At 42.1% G+C, this 14,773-nt stretch overlaps 1 protein-coding gene across 1 annotated transcript in view; it reads right to left on the bottom strand.

Moving 5' to 3' along the window:
• Window positions 1–814: 814 nt before the first annotated feature.
• Window positions 815–14,773, bottom strand: part of LOC129668694 (voltage-gated potassium channel subunit beta-1) — a 54,397-nt gene continuing 40,438 nt past the window's right edge. Inside the window, exons 6-8 of the mRNA XM_055596769.1 lie at window positions 12,995–13,115; window positions 6,761–6,849; window positions 815–2,543 (exon numbers count right to left, since the gene is read on the bottom strand). Of these exons, the coding sequence (XP_055452744.1) occupies window positions 2,454–2,543; window positions 6,761–6,849; window positions 12,995–13,115 (300 nt within the window). The 3' untranslated portion in view covers window positions 815–2,453. The remainder of the gene's footprint in view (window positions 2,544–6,760; window positions 6,850–12,994; window positions 13,116–14,773) is intronic.

Here is a 14,773-nt window from a genome sequence, read left to right as displayed (position 1 = left end):
GCTGTGTGCTTGAATGATATTTGACAGTCTATGAAGTAGACTGAAGTTCCTGAAGTAGGAATCCAGGCACAATTTGTAGTTTGTATTTGTCATGCTTGAGACTTCAGAGTAGCTACAACTGCTTCCCATGACTCTGGCAGTATGTTCTCTGCCAAGGAGTTCTGAAAAGAAAATTAGGACATGGAACCTTTCTTTTATAAGGGTGAAAATGAAATGTGTTATTTGATTTAGGTATGTGTAAAGTGGCTCGTCCCACAGATAACCAGTATTGCTTATATTTCTTTTTGAGTTTGCAGGTTCTTTCAAGTGGGCTTGAGAAGCTTCAAATTTATTGTGAAGTTTTCCAAAACCCATTGGAAAGGAAGAAAGAGTTTGCAAAATATTTTTTGGAGTTGTCTTGTAAGTACAGTCAGGCTGGCCACAAACTTAGATCCCCCTGCTTCAGTTTCTCAAGTGCTATGATTACAGGTGTGTGCCAGCACTCAAAGCTTACAATGCAAATCTCAGTCTTTTTTTCTTTTTCTTTGGTGGGGATGGTGGTGATTGAGAGGGGCTGTATTGTAGCTCAAACTGAACTCTTGATCCTGTATATTCTTCTGGCTCAGAACTGAGAGTATGGGTACCACCTCTCCTTGCTTCAGTCTGTTTTGGCTGCTGTGACTTCTGTTAAGCAATTAATGCAATACAGCTGTTGTTGTAATTTATTTAGGTGATTATTGTTTATTTCATGGTGACACGTTATTTTTATTTTATAGATGAGAAAATGTATATATCTTAAGCCTTATAATGATAGACCCCAAGATCTATTATGGGATTTCACAGATGCCTTTATTACTCTTAAGCAAATGAATTGATTTTTTTTTTTTTTAGACAGCACTTCACTCATTTATACATACAGTAGTTCAGAGGATTAAATTTACAGTGAATAGCTGGAAAGTTAATTTATCTCCATCATTAGTCAGATACTCATTGGTGAAACTTTTCAATTGCCTACTAGGCTGTAGGTAGTAACAATCATATTTGTTGATATCTTTCACTGATAGTTTAAGATTTAGAACTTAACCATGTTATACATATCTGAAAATGATTTTAAGTTCATATATTTCTTGTGTAAATCTGAAAGTGATGGAGAACTTGCTAACTAGGTAAAGTAGAATTTTTTTTTCCATCTACAGATGGACAGATAGAAAATGACCCCACCTTTACAGAAAAGAAAGAAAAAAAAAACACCTCGTGTTTTCTCCTTATTTACAGATATAACACACAGTATAGTCTGAGAATTTTTCTCAAGTGGGATACAGTGAGGGGGAGTAGCTTAGAGGCAGGGCTGGGTGCATCTCAAGATTCTGAGCAAAAGTTAAGCTCGTTTATTGCATGCAAAGAGCTTTCATGCATATATTGTAGTGTGTGATACAGTTAGAATAAGGAGCTTTTTTAAAAGTTTGCTTTTTCTTTGGGCAAGTTAATTCATCCAGCATATGCTGAGGAATGAGACTTTTTTTCTTTCATGTTGCCTAGGATTTGTTTTCATGTTAATAACTTCTCGGAAAATACCAAGCATTATATTACATTGTCCCAGTGGTAAACTGAGTATTTGCCTTTCCAGGTATTTATAGGTTTAATTACAAAACTGAGCATGGGTATAATTCTAAAGCTCAGATATTTAAAATTGCAGAATTGTGCCTATAAGCAATTGAAAGTATAGGCAGGTTTTAATAGAATGTAAAAAAAAAAAAAAAAAAATGAATGCTTAACATTTTCTTTAAAGCTGTTTCCATAGCATTGTAACCCATTTATAAATTAGCCATTAATGTATCTAGTAAAGATAGGGGTATTCATACCTTTATGTGAATGGACACATTAGAATCCTGAGAGGCACTCCAGCTAGATGGTACAGGGCCAAGCAACAACAAAGAACTTCAAAGATAGTAAAAGCAAATACCTAGAAATTTTTGTGTTGAATGACAGGTGACATAAAACTTGTTAGTATGAATATGAAATGTGAAAAAAGAAAAGTAAATTAGTTCTGTTTGTTCTCCCGAGCAAGACCAAAGAGCGAGGATATCCTATTTCCTATGTAGTTCACATACTATATCTTGTGAATTTTGCTCTTTTGAAAAAAAATATATATGTACAGCCTTCTTCTGAAGATAGTAGATTCCCCTACCCCAGTATTCTTTTCATTGCAGAAACATGAGGTACACAGCAATGCAAGGATAGGGAACCAGTCCAAGATAAGAAAATAGAATGGATTTTCTGGGTTATGAATTTTCAGATGTGTTCAGAACGCAGGGTGCACAGTGGTTGCAACAGCAGAAACCTCAGAGAATCCTGGGACACTAGAGGTTGAGCAGCAAGCTGCTAAGTGATTGGAAAGAGTGGCTAGTAAGGTCGTTCTGCACTGCCTACCCACATGATTTTACCCATGCAGCTTCTGTGGCTCATGCATTGCCTTATGATCTATAGTCCTTTTTGCTGTAGGGCTTGTTGCGCAGTATGTTGTCAATCTCATTTACCACATGTGATGTCATCTTAGGGAGGACCTGAGGAGAAGCACAAAGGATGCTGTTAGTGTTGAGCATTTGTCCTGTGTATTCAACATTAAGCAGGCATTTATACTTGGCTATATGTTTGCCAGCCATAGCTGAATGAAGGTCCTCCCACCCCCCATTCCTCACACTGGACAAGCTTCAAGTCAGGGATTGTGTTTGTTGACTAAAGAAATGAAGACATAAGTGAAATCTCAGCCATATAGAGTAGCTCTATCTAGTGGAAATTCAGTGTCAGTAATTAATTTTTCTAGCAGTTAAGCTAGCTGTCTTTAAAATAGTATAAATTACTATATTTTTATTACATTGTAGCCTGCTAACACTTAATATCTGTATCATTTTATTGTGAAATTAGTGGAGAAAAATAAGGTACTTTTGGGGTAGTGCTTAGTCTTTCAAATCCTAGGAACATTATATACTTCAGTGTATGCACACACACACACACATTTGGACAAAGAGCCTCATGTTGTTAGAAGCTGCAGCAGTGATAGCATTGATCTAGACTGGGAATAAACTTTGCAGTGGTTCCTTAGAACTGGTAAAAGCCTCCCAGATAGAACAGCATGTACATGAACAGTGAAATGGGGTAATACCTTGGACAGACTAATGGAGATGGTAGGGATAAAGGAAAAGAAGCTGGAAGGTGTAGGGACATGAGTGGTGCTTTCTAAGAATTAGGATTTCATTCTGTAGGTTGTGGCAATCCTCTGAGACAGTGGTTCTCAACCTTCCTAGTACTGCAGCCCTTTAACACAGTTCCTCATGTTGTGACCCCAACCATAAAGTTATTTTTGTTGCTGCTTCATAACTGTAAATCTTGCTACTGTTACAAATCATAATGTAAATATTCAATATGCAGGAGATCTGATACGAGACTCCTTTGGGGTCATAACCCCAGGTTGAGAACTGCTCTGAGGACTTGATCCAAAGTTGAAGGGTAAGTTGGAGGCAGCCGGAAGGTATCATGTTAAAACATCACAGCCTAAGTCAGGGACTGTAAAGGACTTCACAAGGCGAGTGACAGTGGAGTGGGAAAGGGGAAGTCTGGAGAGTGAGTGTGAACTAGGATGAGTTGTGGGGGCCTTTGTGTGAAACTGACTGACATACAGGCAGCTGTTCGTTCAGGACCAGCGTTTATTACAAGAAGTAAACCAAGGGTACACATTATACCATGAGACAAGGGACAAAGACCAGCTTTCTCTCTGGAATAGTCTGATCCTGTGTAGAGATGGGTGAGATGCAATTAGGATGACCAGTTCTGAGGTTTGGGCCCCACCCTTTGGTATAGTCCTGCCGGCCGAGGTGACCTCGTTTCTACCCCAGGGCTGTACTTAGCAGCCTGAGGGTTTGGTGCAATAGTGAGGCTCCTCTGTCTGGAAAACTTGCTGTTCTGGTTATCGTTTTTCCTACCTGAAGCTAAAGGATGAGTTTTGTTTCTCACCAGCCCAGGAGAGTCTTAGGTTCTAAATAGCTAAAGTTACGTGGGGACTTAATGAGACTGGAGTTTGGAAACTGGCTTTGGCGGGAGAAAAATCCAGTGGGCTAGCCATGTGAGATGACAGACCTTCACTATGTCAAAATACCTGTCAGCGAAAAACAGTGGAAACAAAAGTATTTGAGTAAATAAGAAAACGTGTGTAGTGTTAAAAGACCAGTGTATTTTAAAGGAGCAATACTTTTAGAATTTCACGTGAAATCACTGTAAAAACAGGCATGCCTGGACACACGTGCACACATGTATACAGGAATGTGTTCACCCCTATGCCACAGGCATATTTCATTGCTCATACTTTTACAATCCTCTTGAACTTTCCTTATGGTGGCCAGCATGCCACATTTTCTGTGCACATTTTTACCACGTCCATCACATCATCTCTTCTGTTCCATGCTGGTGCCTGGGGTGAAGTTTAGGAAGCCGTTGTTCTAGCAATGACTCTGTCTAGGTAACACCCCTTTCCTTTGCATTTTGAGAGTCGAAGTCTCAACTTGCTTTTGGCCAGAGCTTTGGTAGGGAGGAAAAGCTTTGGGAATTAAAGTATCCTTTTCCTCACCACCTAGTTGGGTCCTGCAGCTCTGGCAACTCAGGTCCAGAGCTGCTGCTTCATGCCTGCCCCTGGCAGTCACGTGGCTTCCCCTGAGATTGGGGATCATAGTGCTAGCGTGATGAGAATCCTGCATTTCTCTTCCTGCCAAGATTTTTATCTGTTCTTTCCGAATCAGCAGATCCATCCAGTCCATTTCATTGCGGAGGCGATGACCACACCTGCATTCTGCTTTCCTTGGGGCAGCCTCAGGGATCTTTAACATTCAGCTAGAAGCATAGCTGCCCTCCTAATCCTGTAAAGGACTCCTTACCAGTAAGGTAAATGATAGAGTCTGGCATAAACATGCTCCCTCCCAATTTAGGTCCTCTGCACTGCTCTTTCTTGTTCCTGGATACACTCCTGGGTTTCTCTCATGCTGTGGGAAGGGGAGTAAACATCCTACAGGGAGGGGGCTTTTGCAAAGATATTATGTCAATTGCCATGTCTCAATTGCTCTCTAGTACAATATTTTGTTTAACCCTTTAATAATCTGAAATCTTGTACATTTTTGTCAGTGTCTTAGTAGAGAAGATTAGGAGTATCTTGTGTCCTGTGGTGTTATCAGTACCTGGTACATAGTGAGCTCTCAGAGACTAGCTTTAGAGCATAGATATCTTAATTCTTGCTTTCCTAGTACGCTAGCCATTTAAGGACAGCATCTTGCTCTTACACATCACAGTAACCCAACTGTCTAGCTTGGTGCTGGGTTCAGTAAGTACTTCATAAATGAGTGGAACTGAAATTACTGGATTGAACTTAAATTCTGGGTACAAGCTGAGCCCCTACCCCGTCATTACAGTGTAAGCCTTATCCTTTCCGAGCACATAACTGATATGAGAGAATGTGGTGTCGTTCGTTAGAGGGGACATTCCCGGGGAAGGGTCAGACCCCACAGAATCCAGGAGGAACTCCAGCTGGGTAGGGTTTAGAAACAGGTGGAGAGGATTGCCCCACTGCCTGGCTCTGAGAAAGGTGCCTGGGCAGGCAGTCTGTACCAGCTTTCTCCCCGGTGTATTCTGCTGTTTCTTCTTTTCTTTGAGAAAAAAAGGAAAAAAGGGTTTCTCTGTGTAGCCCCAGATGTCATAAAACTCAATCTGTAGGCCAGGTTGGCCTTCAATTCACAGAGATTCAACTGCCTCTCCCTCCCGAGTGCTGGCTTTAAAGGGGTGCACCACCACTCTGGTCTGTTTCCAAAAGGGGTTTTTTAAATACTCATGTATCCACCGTCGTGTGTCTGATTTTGGGAAAGGCTTGTTTTAGGAATGGATGGATAGAAGAGAAGCAGTGACAGCCTGTTCCCAGTGGGCAAGAGGGAAACACCTTTGCTTGTTTCAGCAGGCTCTGGCCAAGCAGTGGGAGGCTCATCCTAGGACTCAGAACTGGGAGGGGCAGGCTCAGGACAGATGTTCAGTGGTGAAGAAAGGTGATTCAACAGACCGCTTGCCCAGGCCCTTTCTTTAGATGCCTCTGAGCATCTGCCCCTCCTCCCTCCTGCTTCCACATAGTCCCCAGGTGCTGCTGCAACCTCAATCCAGCACCTGGCCTTCTGGCCATCTCTTGGGGACAAGGCCTTGGTGTAGAATGGGCCTCCTGGATCTTCTTTCAGGGAGTTAGATCCTGAAAATTTCAAACAGGAATTTATTCTCCAGTTATTTTTGGAGTAATAACCACATAGTAGGACATGGGTCAGTGGAGATGAACGCCTTAGTCTCTGACCTTCAGGCTTACAGTCCAGCAGAAGGGACAGGCAAGTTATCAAACATTTACCCTGAGTGGCCGTCAGAGGATGCTGTTAGATGGTTGATAAGGAGGCGCTGGGCATAGTATATTGGCAATTTATGGAAAGCACAAATTCATATGTATGATGTGTATATTGTCCTGTAACTTACATCTCAAGCAGGCAGTTAAGCATGCTTTTATGATTAGACCTACACTGCTCCACACAGAATGAACCACTGGAACTTGAGAAACCTTTATGTTAAATAAGCCAAGGATAGCCCAGGATTCATGCATTATGTACATGTGCTGTTGCTTCTTAGTTTTGTGTCCCCTGCTACCGTGTTCGGACTGCTTGGAGACACACTGCAACATTCCCTGGAGTTTGCCAGAAGGGGCTGCAGTACTTGCCTGAATGGCACCAAGGTTTTCAATGAGTTGCTCAGGAGTGGATGATCCCAGGAGCACAGAACTCACACCCTCATTTCTCAGGCACCATGCTGTAAAGAGCAAAGCACTGGTCAGGATTATTGATGCACTAATAAGCATCAGCTGCAGTTATGTTTGTGGAGGATGGAGGATACACTGTTGTCTGGGATTAAAATCTGGAGCAGCACCCCCCTAGTTCAGAAATTTAATGCAATGCATGCATTTAAATAGGTTTGTGGCTTTCTAGCTTTTGTATTTTGCTCCAACTACCAGAGTATTGTTCCTGGAAATATTCATACTGCTCACCAACTAACAATGTCTGGAGGCTTGTTTCTGCCAGGCTCCCTTTCTGTCTTATACAAGCTATCACTTTTCTTCATCTGCCAACCTTTTGCATTGATTAGCTCAAAAGCCAACTCTCAAAGCCCCAATTCTTCTGCTTTAGAAGATCCCATCAAAACTGAACCCATGTTTTCTGCTTGGGAGTTGTGTAGTATATTGGAGAGAATCATAGAATCTCATGGTCTGGTACCTCATACATCCCTCTCCTTTGCCATCTTGCCTTAGCCAGCTTCACAAACCTCTCTTTGGCCCTTGATCATCATCTTTTCCTCAGTGACATAAGGGGTATTTTTTTGAGACCGGGTCTCATGTAACTAGGTCAACTTGCTATGTAGCAAGTATGCCCTTGAACTGATTTTCTTTCCTTTACCTTGTGAGTGCTTGAAGTACAGACATGGGCAACCATGTTGGCAGGGTCTCTACCTTAAAGCCTTGCATTCACTCTCAGCAGATGACCTTCCCTTGAACTTTATATGAGGTATTAAATACTAGGTAGATATTCCTCTTTTTTTTTTTTTTTTTTAACCTACTTAGTACTCATAATGATACTGTCCAGTTGCAGAAGATGGATGCTGTTTTGGCTAAACTGCCCTAGATCCACCCCCCCCCCCAATTTGGATTAATTAAACATTCATTCTTCTGTGCCCTAAAAGTTTTGTTTCTTATTTTTCTTTGTCAGCAAAGAATTCTCAATTCTTTTTCACTCAGAAATAGCCTCTGACTCCATACTTACCTAGACACTTCTCCAACTTCTGGAAGTTCTGAAATGCCATTTTAGGCAGCTATACTCCCCTCAGTATAGTCTAGGGCCCTTCTTACCGTGTTCTGGAAGCCAAGGCCCCCCAGGGGCCTCCTGGTTACAGTGAAGATCTGAGCATGGATGTGCCTGTTTGCACCGGACCTTCCTGAACTAAGCATCTGACCCGGCCTTGCTTCGCCAGTCTCATTTGGCTCAGTGTCGGTGTCTTTGCCTCTCAGTCTAGACATCTGGGATCTATAGGGCTTGTATAAATTCCAGGTCTCGTTGGTCCTGTTTTTCTAATCTACTGGTTCTTATACTTTAGCATGCAATAGAGAGTTACCTGGCGGGTTTATGAAGCATCCTTTCTTGGCCTCACATTTTTTTTTTTTTTTAAGTTGGAAGATCTTGTCTTGAGATATGTACTTCTCTGTACTTATTTGATAACTTTTTTTTTTTTTCTTGTCCAACCTGGCCTTGAACATTATATATGGCTCAAGGATGACCTTGATCTTCTAATACTGCTTCTGCCTCCTGAGTCCTGGGATTAGAGGCTTGTGCTACCATCCCAGGTTTAGGTGGTGCTGAGGCTTAAACTCAGGGCTTCATGAATGTTAGCCAAGTACTCTACATTTCCAGCCTGGGAACTAAAACTATCTTTTTAAGGGGAGTGGGGAGAGCCTTACTGAAGTAGAAATTACAGATCAAAAAGAATTTAATGTCTTTAAGTGTACTTTAACTACCTTTAAAAAAAGTTTGCCGGCCCTCAGCGATTTTAGTATGTAACCATTACCATTTTAAATTCAGTTTAGTAGAACATTCCCATCACTATGATAAAATCCCTTAAGACAGGCATTAATTGATACCTACTTCAGCCCTAGGCAATCCTTGCTATTTGTTTTTAGATCTGTTTTCTTGAACATTTCATTTAAATAGAATAAAGTGTCATCTTTTGTATTTTATTTCTTTCCCTTTTTTTTGCATGCACATGATTTTTAGTTTCTTGTGTGTTGTGGCAGTGTATCATTTCATTGCTGCACATCATTTTTACCAGGTAGACATGAGGCTCACTGCTCTGGGTCATCTTTCCTCTGTTGTCCCTGTCCTCATTCAGCCCTCAGGAACTCTCTAGAATCACTGGTTTTTCTACTTTTTTGCTTGGGCTGCCCCTCCCTTAATCCAGAGCCCTTATTCCTAGGGCTTTTATAACGTCGCTTCCTGACTTTAGCTTGTGCCTGACCAGATGGCTTTCCTTTAAGATGGCATGCACTTCTCACCCTGGCAAATCTTAAATTTGATTCTGCCGCTCTAGCTTCAAGGCTCCCTGCCTTGACTTTCACGCTTCAGGAACACTGGTTTGTTAATTTCCCTATCTCTAAACATCATAACCAATTTTTCCTCCGGGAACCCTTTGCCTGGAATGCTCTTTTGCTCTCATTTTTTTGTTGCCCCTTTAGCATTTTGTCCTTTGAGGTTCCCAATGCCTCTGCTTTCTTCGTAAGGCCTACCCTGAACTTGAGGCTGGCTAGTGTGCCTTATACAGTATAAACCCCTACTCACATCTGTTAGTTTTCCCAAGTTACTCATGGGGCTGTGTGATCGGCCATCTAGAATTGGACGCTCAGCAACCTACTTCCTACTTGGCCCATGGGACACAGCGATTAAATGTTTGCTGGGGAAACGTAGGCACGGAAGATTGTTTCATCGCTGGCACATCTTCCTCTTACTCAAGGCCCTGCTGTCTGTCAGCTGATCTTCAAAGCTGTTACTAGGGCTGGGGCTCACCGAATCGTTCCAGGTGGTCAGAGTCCGCACCCCACCCCTTTCCTTTGGCTCTATAACATTCTGCTTTGCACTTCGAACTCCTTTTGGAGCCAGTGGGAGTTCAGGGCAAATCAGGGCTCCGAGCAGTTGCTGTAGCAGCAACCGATTCCTCCAGTGCCTACTGGGCTAAGAGAACGCACTTTGCAGAGCTGGCCAGTCCATGGCTAGCATCTGCAACTGACTCTTCATAGTTGGCCATTAACTGGGCATCACTAGCAAGCACATCCCTGGTGCCTGTTAGCTGTCAGCAAGCTATGAGTGCTGGCTCCCGAGCAGGTCTGTGACTGGGGAGCAGCGTGCAGATTCAAGCAGTCTGTTCCTGCTGTGAGCTTCCCTGCCCCAAGTCATACTCTGTCCTTGGAGATCAAAGGCAGTGAGGCTGGAAATCATTCCCTTTGGGGTCTGAGAACTCTGTGGATAAAAACGGCTTGTTTGTAAAGAACGAAGAAAAGACGACAGGCAAGGGAAACATTCAGGGCAGTGGTTCTCAACTTTGCTAATGCCACAACCCTTTAAAGTTCTTCATGTGCTGACCCCAACCATAAAATTGTTTCCATTGCTGCTTCATAACTGTAACTTTGCTAATGTTATGAATCATAATGTAAGTATCTGATATATAGGCTATGATATGTGACCCCTGTGAAAGAATCGTTTGGCCTCAAAGGGGTCAGGTTGAGAATCACTGATCTAGGGCATAGAAAAAGGAAAAGGGAGTGGGGGGGGGGAACGGCTTGTATCAACTTAAGCCAAGCTCTGTACAAAGGGTCCATCCTGAATATTTAACATCCAGTGAAAGTCTGAATTTTTAAAAGGTTTCCTTTCCAGGAAGATACTGTTCTTCCATTTCTTCCAGAGTGTAATGTAATCATCTTGGTATTTGTGGGCAGCTGGTTTCACCCTTCCCCCAGTGTAGGAGCACTCAACTCCATTCCATAAGATGGCATGGCATTTGCATACACCTGCTCCTGCATTCTTTAAACCGTCTCTATGTGACAGTAAACCAATATAATGTGAATTGTTGGTTGACTTTGTGGACATAAAGGGCCAGGTCTACTCAATTCATGTTACTACCTAAAATCTTATTTACAGTAGTTCAATATGTTTTCCTTGTGTATGTTAAGAAAGCCTCAAGCCCAGTCTGTCTAGTTCTGTGTAAGTATGTCCTTTGCCAATATCACCATCCTCAGCACTTATTGAATGTCTAGTCTTTACATAAACAATTTTGCTTTGGTCCAAGCTTATAAGCCATAGATTGTATCCATTACAGATGAGAGGATCAGGCCAGGCAACTTGGTATGGTCAGACAGTCATTTTGCTGTTCTTGCTGAAGCTGCAGGTACTGCATTAAACATGTTCTTTGATTCTTTTAAAGAAAGTATTAAGATAATGCTCATAAATTCCCTCCAGCTTATGATGAACCACCTCTTACTTTCATCTTCACTTACTTAGTGTGATTGTGTTCACAAGTGCATACAAGCAGTCAGAGAACAAGCCTAGGAGTCCTTTCTACTCTATGGCTTCTGGAGATCAGGTTGTTAGCCTTGGTACTAAGGGCCCTTACCCGACCAGCCACCTCTCCCACCTTCATGTACAGTTTTCTAGTACTGTTGGCTATACTTCTTTTAACATATAAACTCCAGCAGAGCCAGGCTACCAACAAAAATTCTGCTCCTTATTTGCACAGGCCTTACCATGGGCTGTTCTTCTCCCTGGGTTGCTGTATCTATTTGCTGTTTCTTGTTAGGATTTCCCCCACTGGAATTACACCTATTTTATTCCTTTCTCAATCAACATGGCAATTCTAGTAATCATCCAGTTGACATTTGTAAGATAGGGGCCTCCTTAGAGCACGCACCTTCCAGGATTGTTTCTAGTCTAAGAAGGTAAGACAGTGAATGTGAAGTGTGTATAGCACAGCCTGTCACCCCTGCCCCTAACCCCGGCTTTTAATGCTGCTGTATCCAGTGTGGTGGTCGCTAACGGTGTGTGAATACTGAACCCACGTTCAGGCTGATGCTTCAGATGTAAAATACACACTGTTTTAAAAACAGTCTGAAAAAGTATTTAAAGAACCTTAGTAATTTTTTTATATTATATATTGAAATGATAATTTTGGGGTAGATTGTGTTAATTAAAATGGATTAGTAAAATATTTTCACCTTTCTGTTTTGCTTTGAAGATATTTTTAAAGTTTTGATTTATGTTCATATGTGTGTTTGTTTGTGTGAATGTCTGACATATGGCATAGGTCTCTGTGGAGGCCAGAAGGGGTTGTTGGGTCCCCAGGAGCTGAAGTTACAGAGGGTTGTAAGTCGCTTGACATGAGCGTTGGGAATTAAACTCTGGTCCTCTGGAAGAACAGCAAACACTCTTAACCACTGAGGTATCTCTCCAGAGTAAAAGCTTCTGTTTTACTTTCTTAATATGGCCATTGGAAAATTTGAAAGTAGTTGTTCCCAATATGTTATAATGGACAGTGCCAGTGCATGTGGTTTTTGGGTGGCCATGACCTTTCACGGACTGCACAGCATGAGAAGAACAATTTTCATGGCTGTTGAAAAGTTTCCAGGGGAAGCTGCCCTGCAGTATCAACTTTCAATGTGGCAAGAGCCAAGGGCCTCTTTGTAGCCCTGTTTCTCAACCTCTCACTAACCTTGTCTTTTTTTTTTTTTTTTTTTTTAAATCTTTTATTTATTTTTTATTAATTACACTTTATTCATTTTGTATCCCCCCATAAGCCCCTCCCTCCTCCCCTGCCAATCCCACCCTCCCTCCCCTTTCTGCATGCATGCCACTCCCCAAGTCCACTGATAGGGGAGGTCCTCCTCTCCTGTCTTAATGTCAACAGGGGTAGGAACTTGAGCCAGAAGAAATGGGTGTCATTGTGTAATTACACAGTTTATGTATATATTTTAAATTTATTTTTTATTAAATGTTTTCATACAATGTTTATTTTTTTTCCCTCTCCCAACTCCTCCAAGTTCCTCCCTTTCCACCCCTTTGTTTTCTGCCTCCCTCCCGTATTTTTACTAATGTATTCTCATGTGACTGTCTTATAATAAGGGACAAAGGAAAGAAAAAATGTTGTAGCAGATAGACAATTCTGGGGACCTCTAATAACTCACTTTCTGATGCATGTACCAGCAATTAAGGCTTCTGAGATCAGTCTGCTCCTACAGTAGACATTTTACTGTGACAGGAATCAACCTGGACACTGTTAAACTGTGCACTTTAAATACATTTTTAGTAATCTCAGCAAAAGTAACCCCCAAGCCAGACCCTGCTCTGCCATCCCCTTGTAATTTCCTTACCCACAGCTAGCTGAGGTAGTGTGCATCCCAGGCGCTCAGCAATCGGAGAGAGGTCTTTCAGCTTATTTTGCTGTTTTCGCCCTTCTTCACTTACAATTCTTTCCTTCAACCACTGGTAGCACTGGGGATGACAATAACATGGGAGCGATAATGCATGAATATGATGTCAAAAGTTGTTAATTCAGTAAAGCCTCAGGGAGAGGCTGGAGAAATAGCTCATCAGTTAAGAATGTTTGCTGCTCTTTTAGAGGACCTGAGTTTGATGTCCAGCCCCCACATCGGGCAGTTCACAACCCACAACCACCTGTTATGCTAGCTCCAGGGCATCCAATGCCCCCTTCTGGCCTACAAGGGCACCTGCACTCACATGGTACACATACGCACACAGTCAAGCACATAAACCCAACTTTCTGCCGTCTGGAGATCATTGTTTTACATTATTGTTATAACTGTCCTTTCTTTTGCCTTATTCCATTCCTAATTTCATTGTTATTTTAAAATAGTTCATATACATGTATGTGCATACATGTGAAGATGTCCTTTGAGGCCATAAGAAGATGTTAAATCCTTAGGAGCTGGAGTTATAGGCAGTTGTGAGCCACCCAGCATGAATTCTGGGAACTGAACCCAGGTTCTCTGTAAGAGCAACAAGTGTTATTAATCACTGAGCCATCTCTCCAGCTCCCTAATATAATGATCTGGTAAGTATGGTAATTACAATAATAATATTATTATGGGGACTTTGTGTTGACTTCCTTTTGTGGTTGGTTTTAATGTCACACATTAGAATCAAGAGTTTAAGGACAACCCAGGAAACTACTCTTTAAACATGGGAAAAGATGGACCATGACCTGTAGCCTAGTGAGTTCACCTTCCTACAAATGAAAAGTCTTTCATCCTTTCTCACTTCCCCACTTTGCAGAAGTCTCTGCAAAGTATAAGGCCAGCACTGACCAAGCTGAGGAGAAGGAGGGACTGTAAGAACCTTCCTCTTCCTCACAGCCGTGGACCTGAAGCTTCTCAGAGGCAGCAGGAAACTCTGCAGTTGGCAGTTGGCCACAGGCACGCCTTTCACAAAAGCTGTCCATAGGCTGGCTGCTGGCTTTGTTTTATTAAATATTTTTGTAACCACACCGAGAACTTCCAAAGGAAAGGATAACCACATTATGTTCTATTGTGATTTTTGGAATAATTTTAAAGATGTGAAAAGGAGAAGGGCAAGCTGCCCCAGTTCTGTCTGCTCCTAGATATCAAAGGCTTATGGTCTGGCTCCTCACTTGGGACTTTGCTTGGGGAAATGGCCAAGGCTTTCCCAGCTTGAGCCTTGGGAAGCCTCTGATTCCTCCAGAGGAGGGGTGCCTGGAGAGACATCCCTAGAGATGACAGCCAGGGCCAGTGGTAATAGGGTGGATGGCTGCGAATAATGAGCGCATGATCAGGACCCAGGCAGCCATGGATATCGTAAATGGGAAAATATCATCAATCCTTACCTACATTTCATGATTGTTCAGGGAAGCAATATTTCTGAATGTAACCCAGACACAAAATGAGAAAGTTAACAGACAATGCCTTTGAACATTAAAAGAAAGTAGAGTTCCTGAGGTCTCTATATGTATCATGCATATTAAGAATGCTTGATTTGTTTATCAGTTTTATAGGACTACTCTATTTTTGAAAAATTATGTAATAAATTCTTTTTCTTAAGAATACAGTGTGTGTGTGTGTGTGTGTGTGCGCGTGTGTGCGCATGCGCGTGTGTGCGCATGCGCGTGTGTGCGC

The sequence above is a fragment of the Psammomys obesus genome, unplaced genomic scaffold (assembly GCF_907164565.1).
Source record: "Psammomys obesus unplaced genomic scaffold, mPsaObe1.curated_primary_1811, whole genome shotgun sequence".
NCBI lineage: Eukaryota > Metazoa > Chordata > Mammalia > Rodentia > Muridae > Psammomys > Psammomys obesus.
This window is presented reverse-complemented; position numbering and strand designations above follow the sequence as displayed.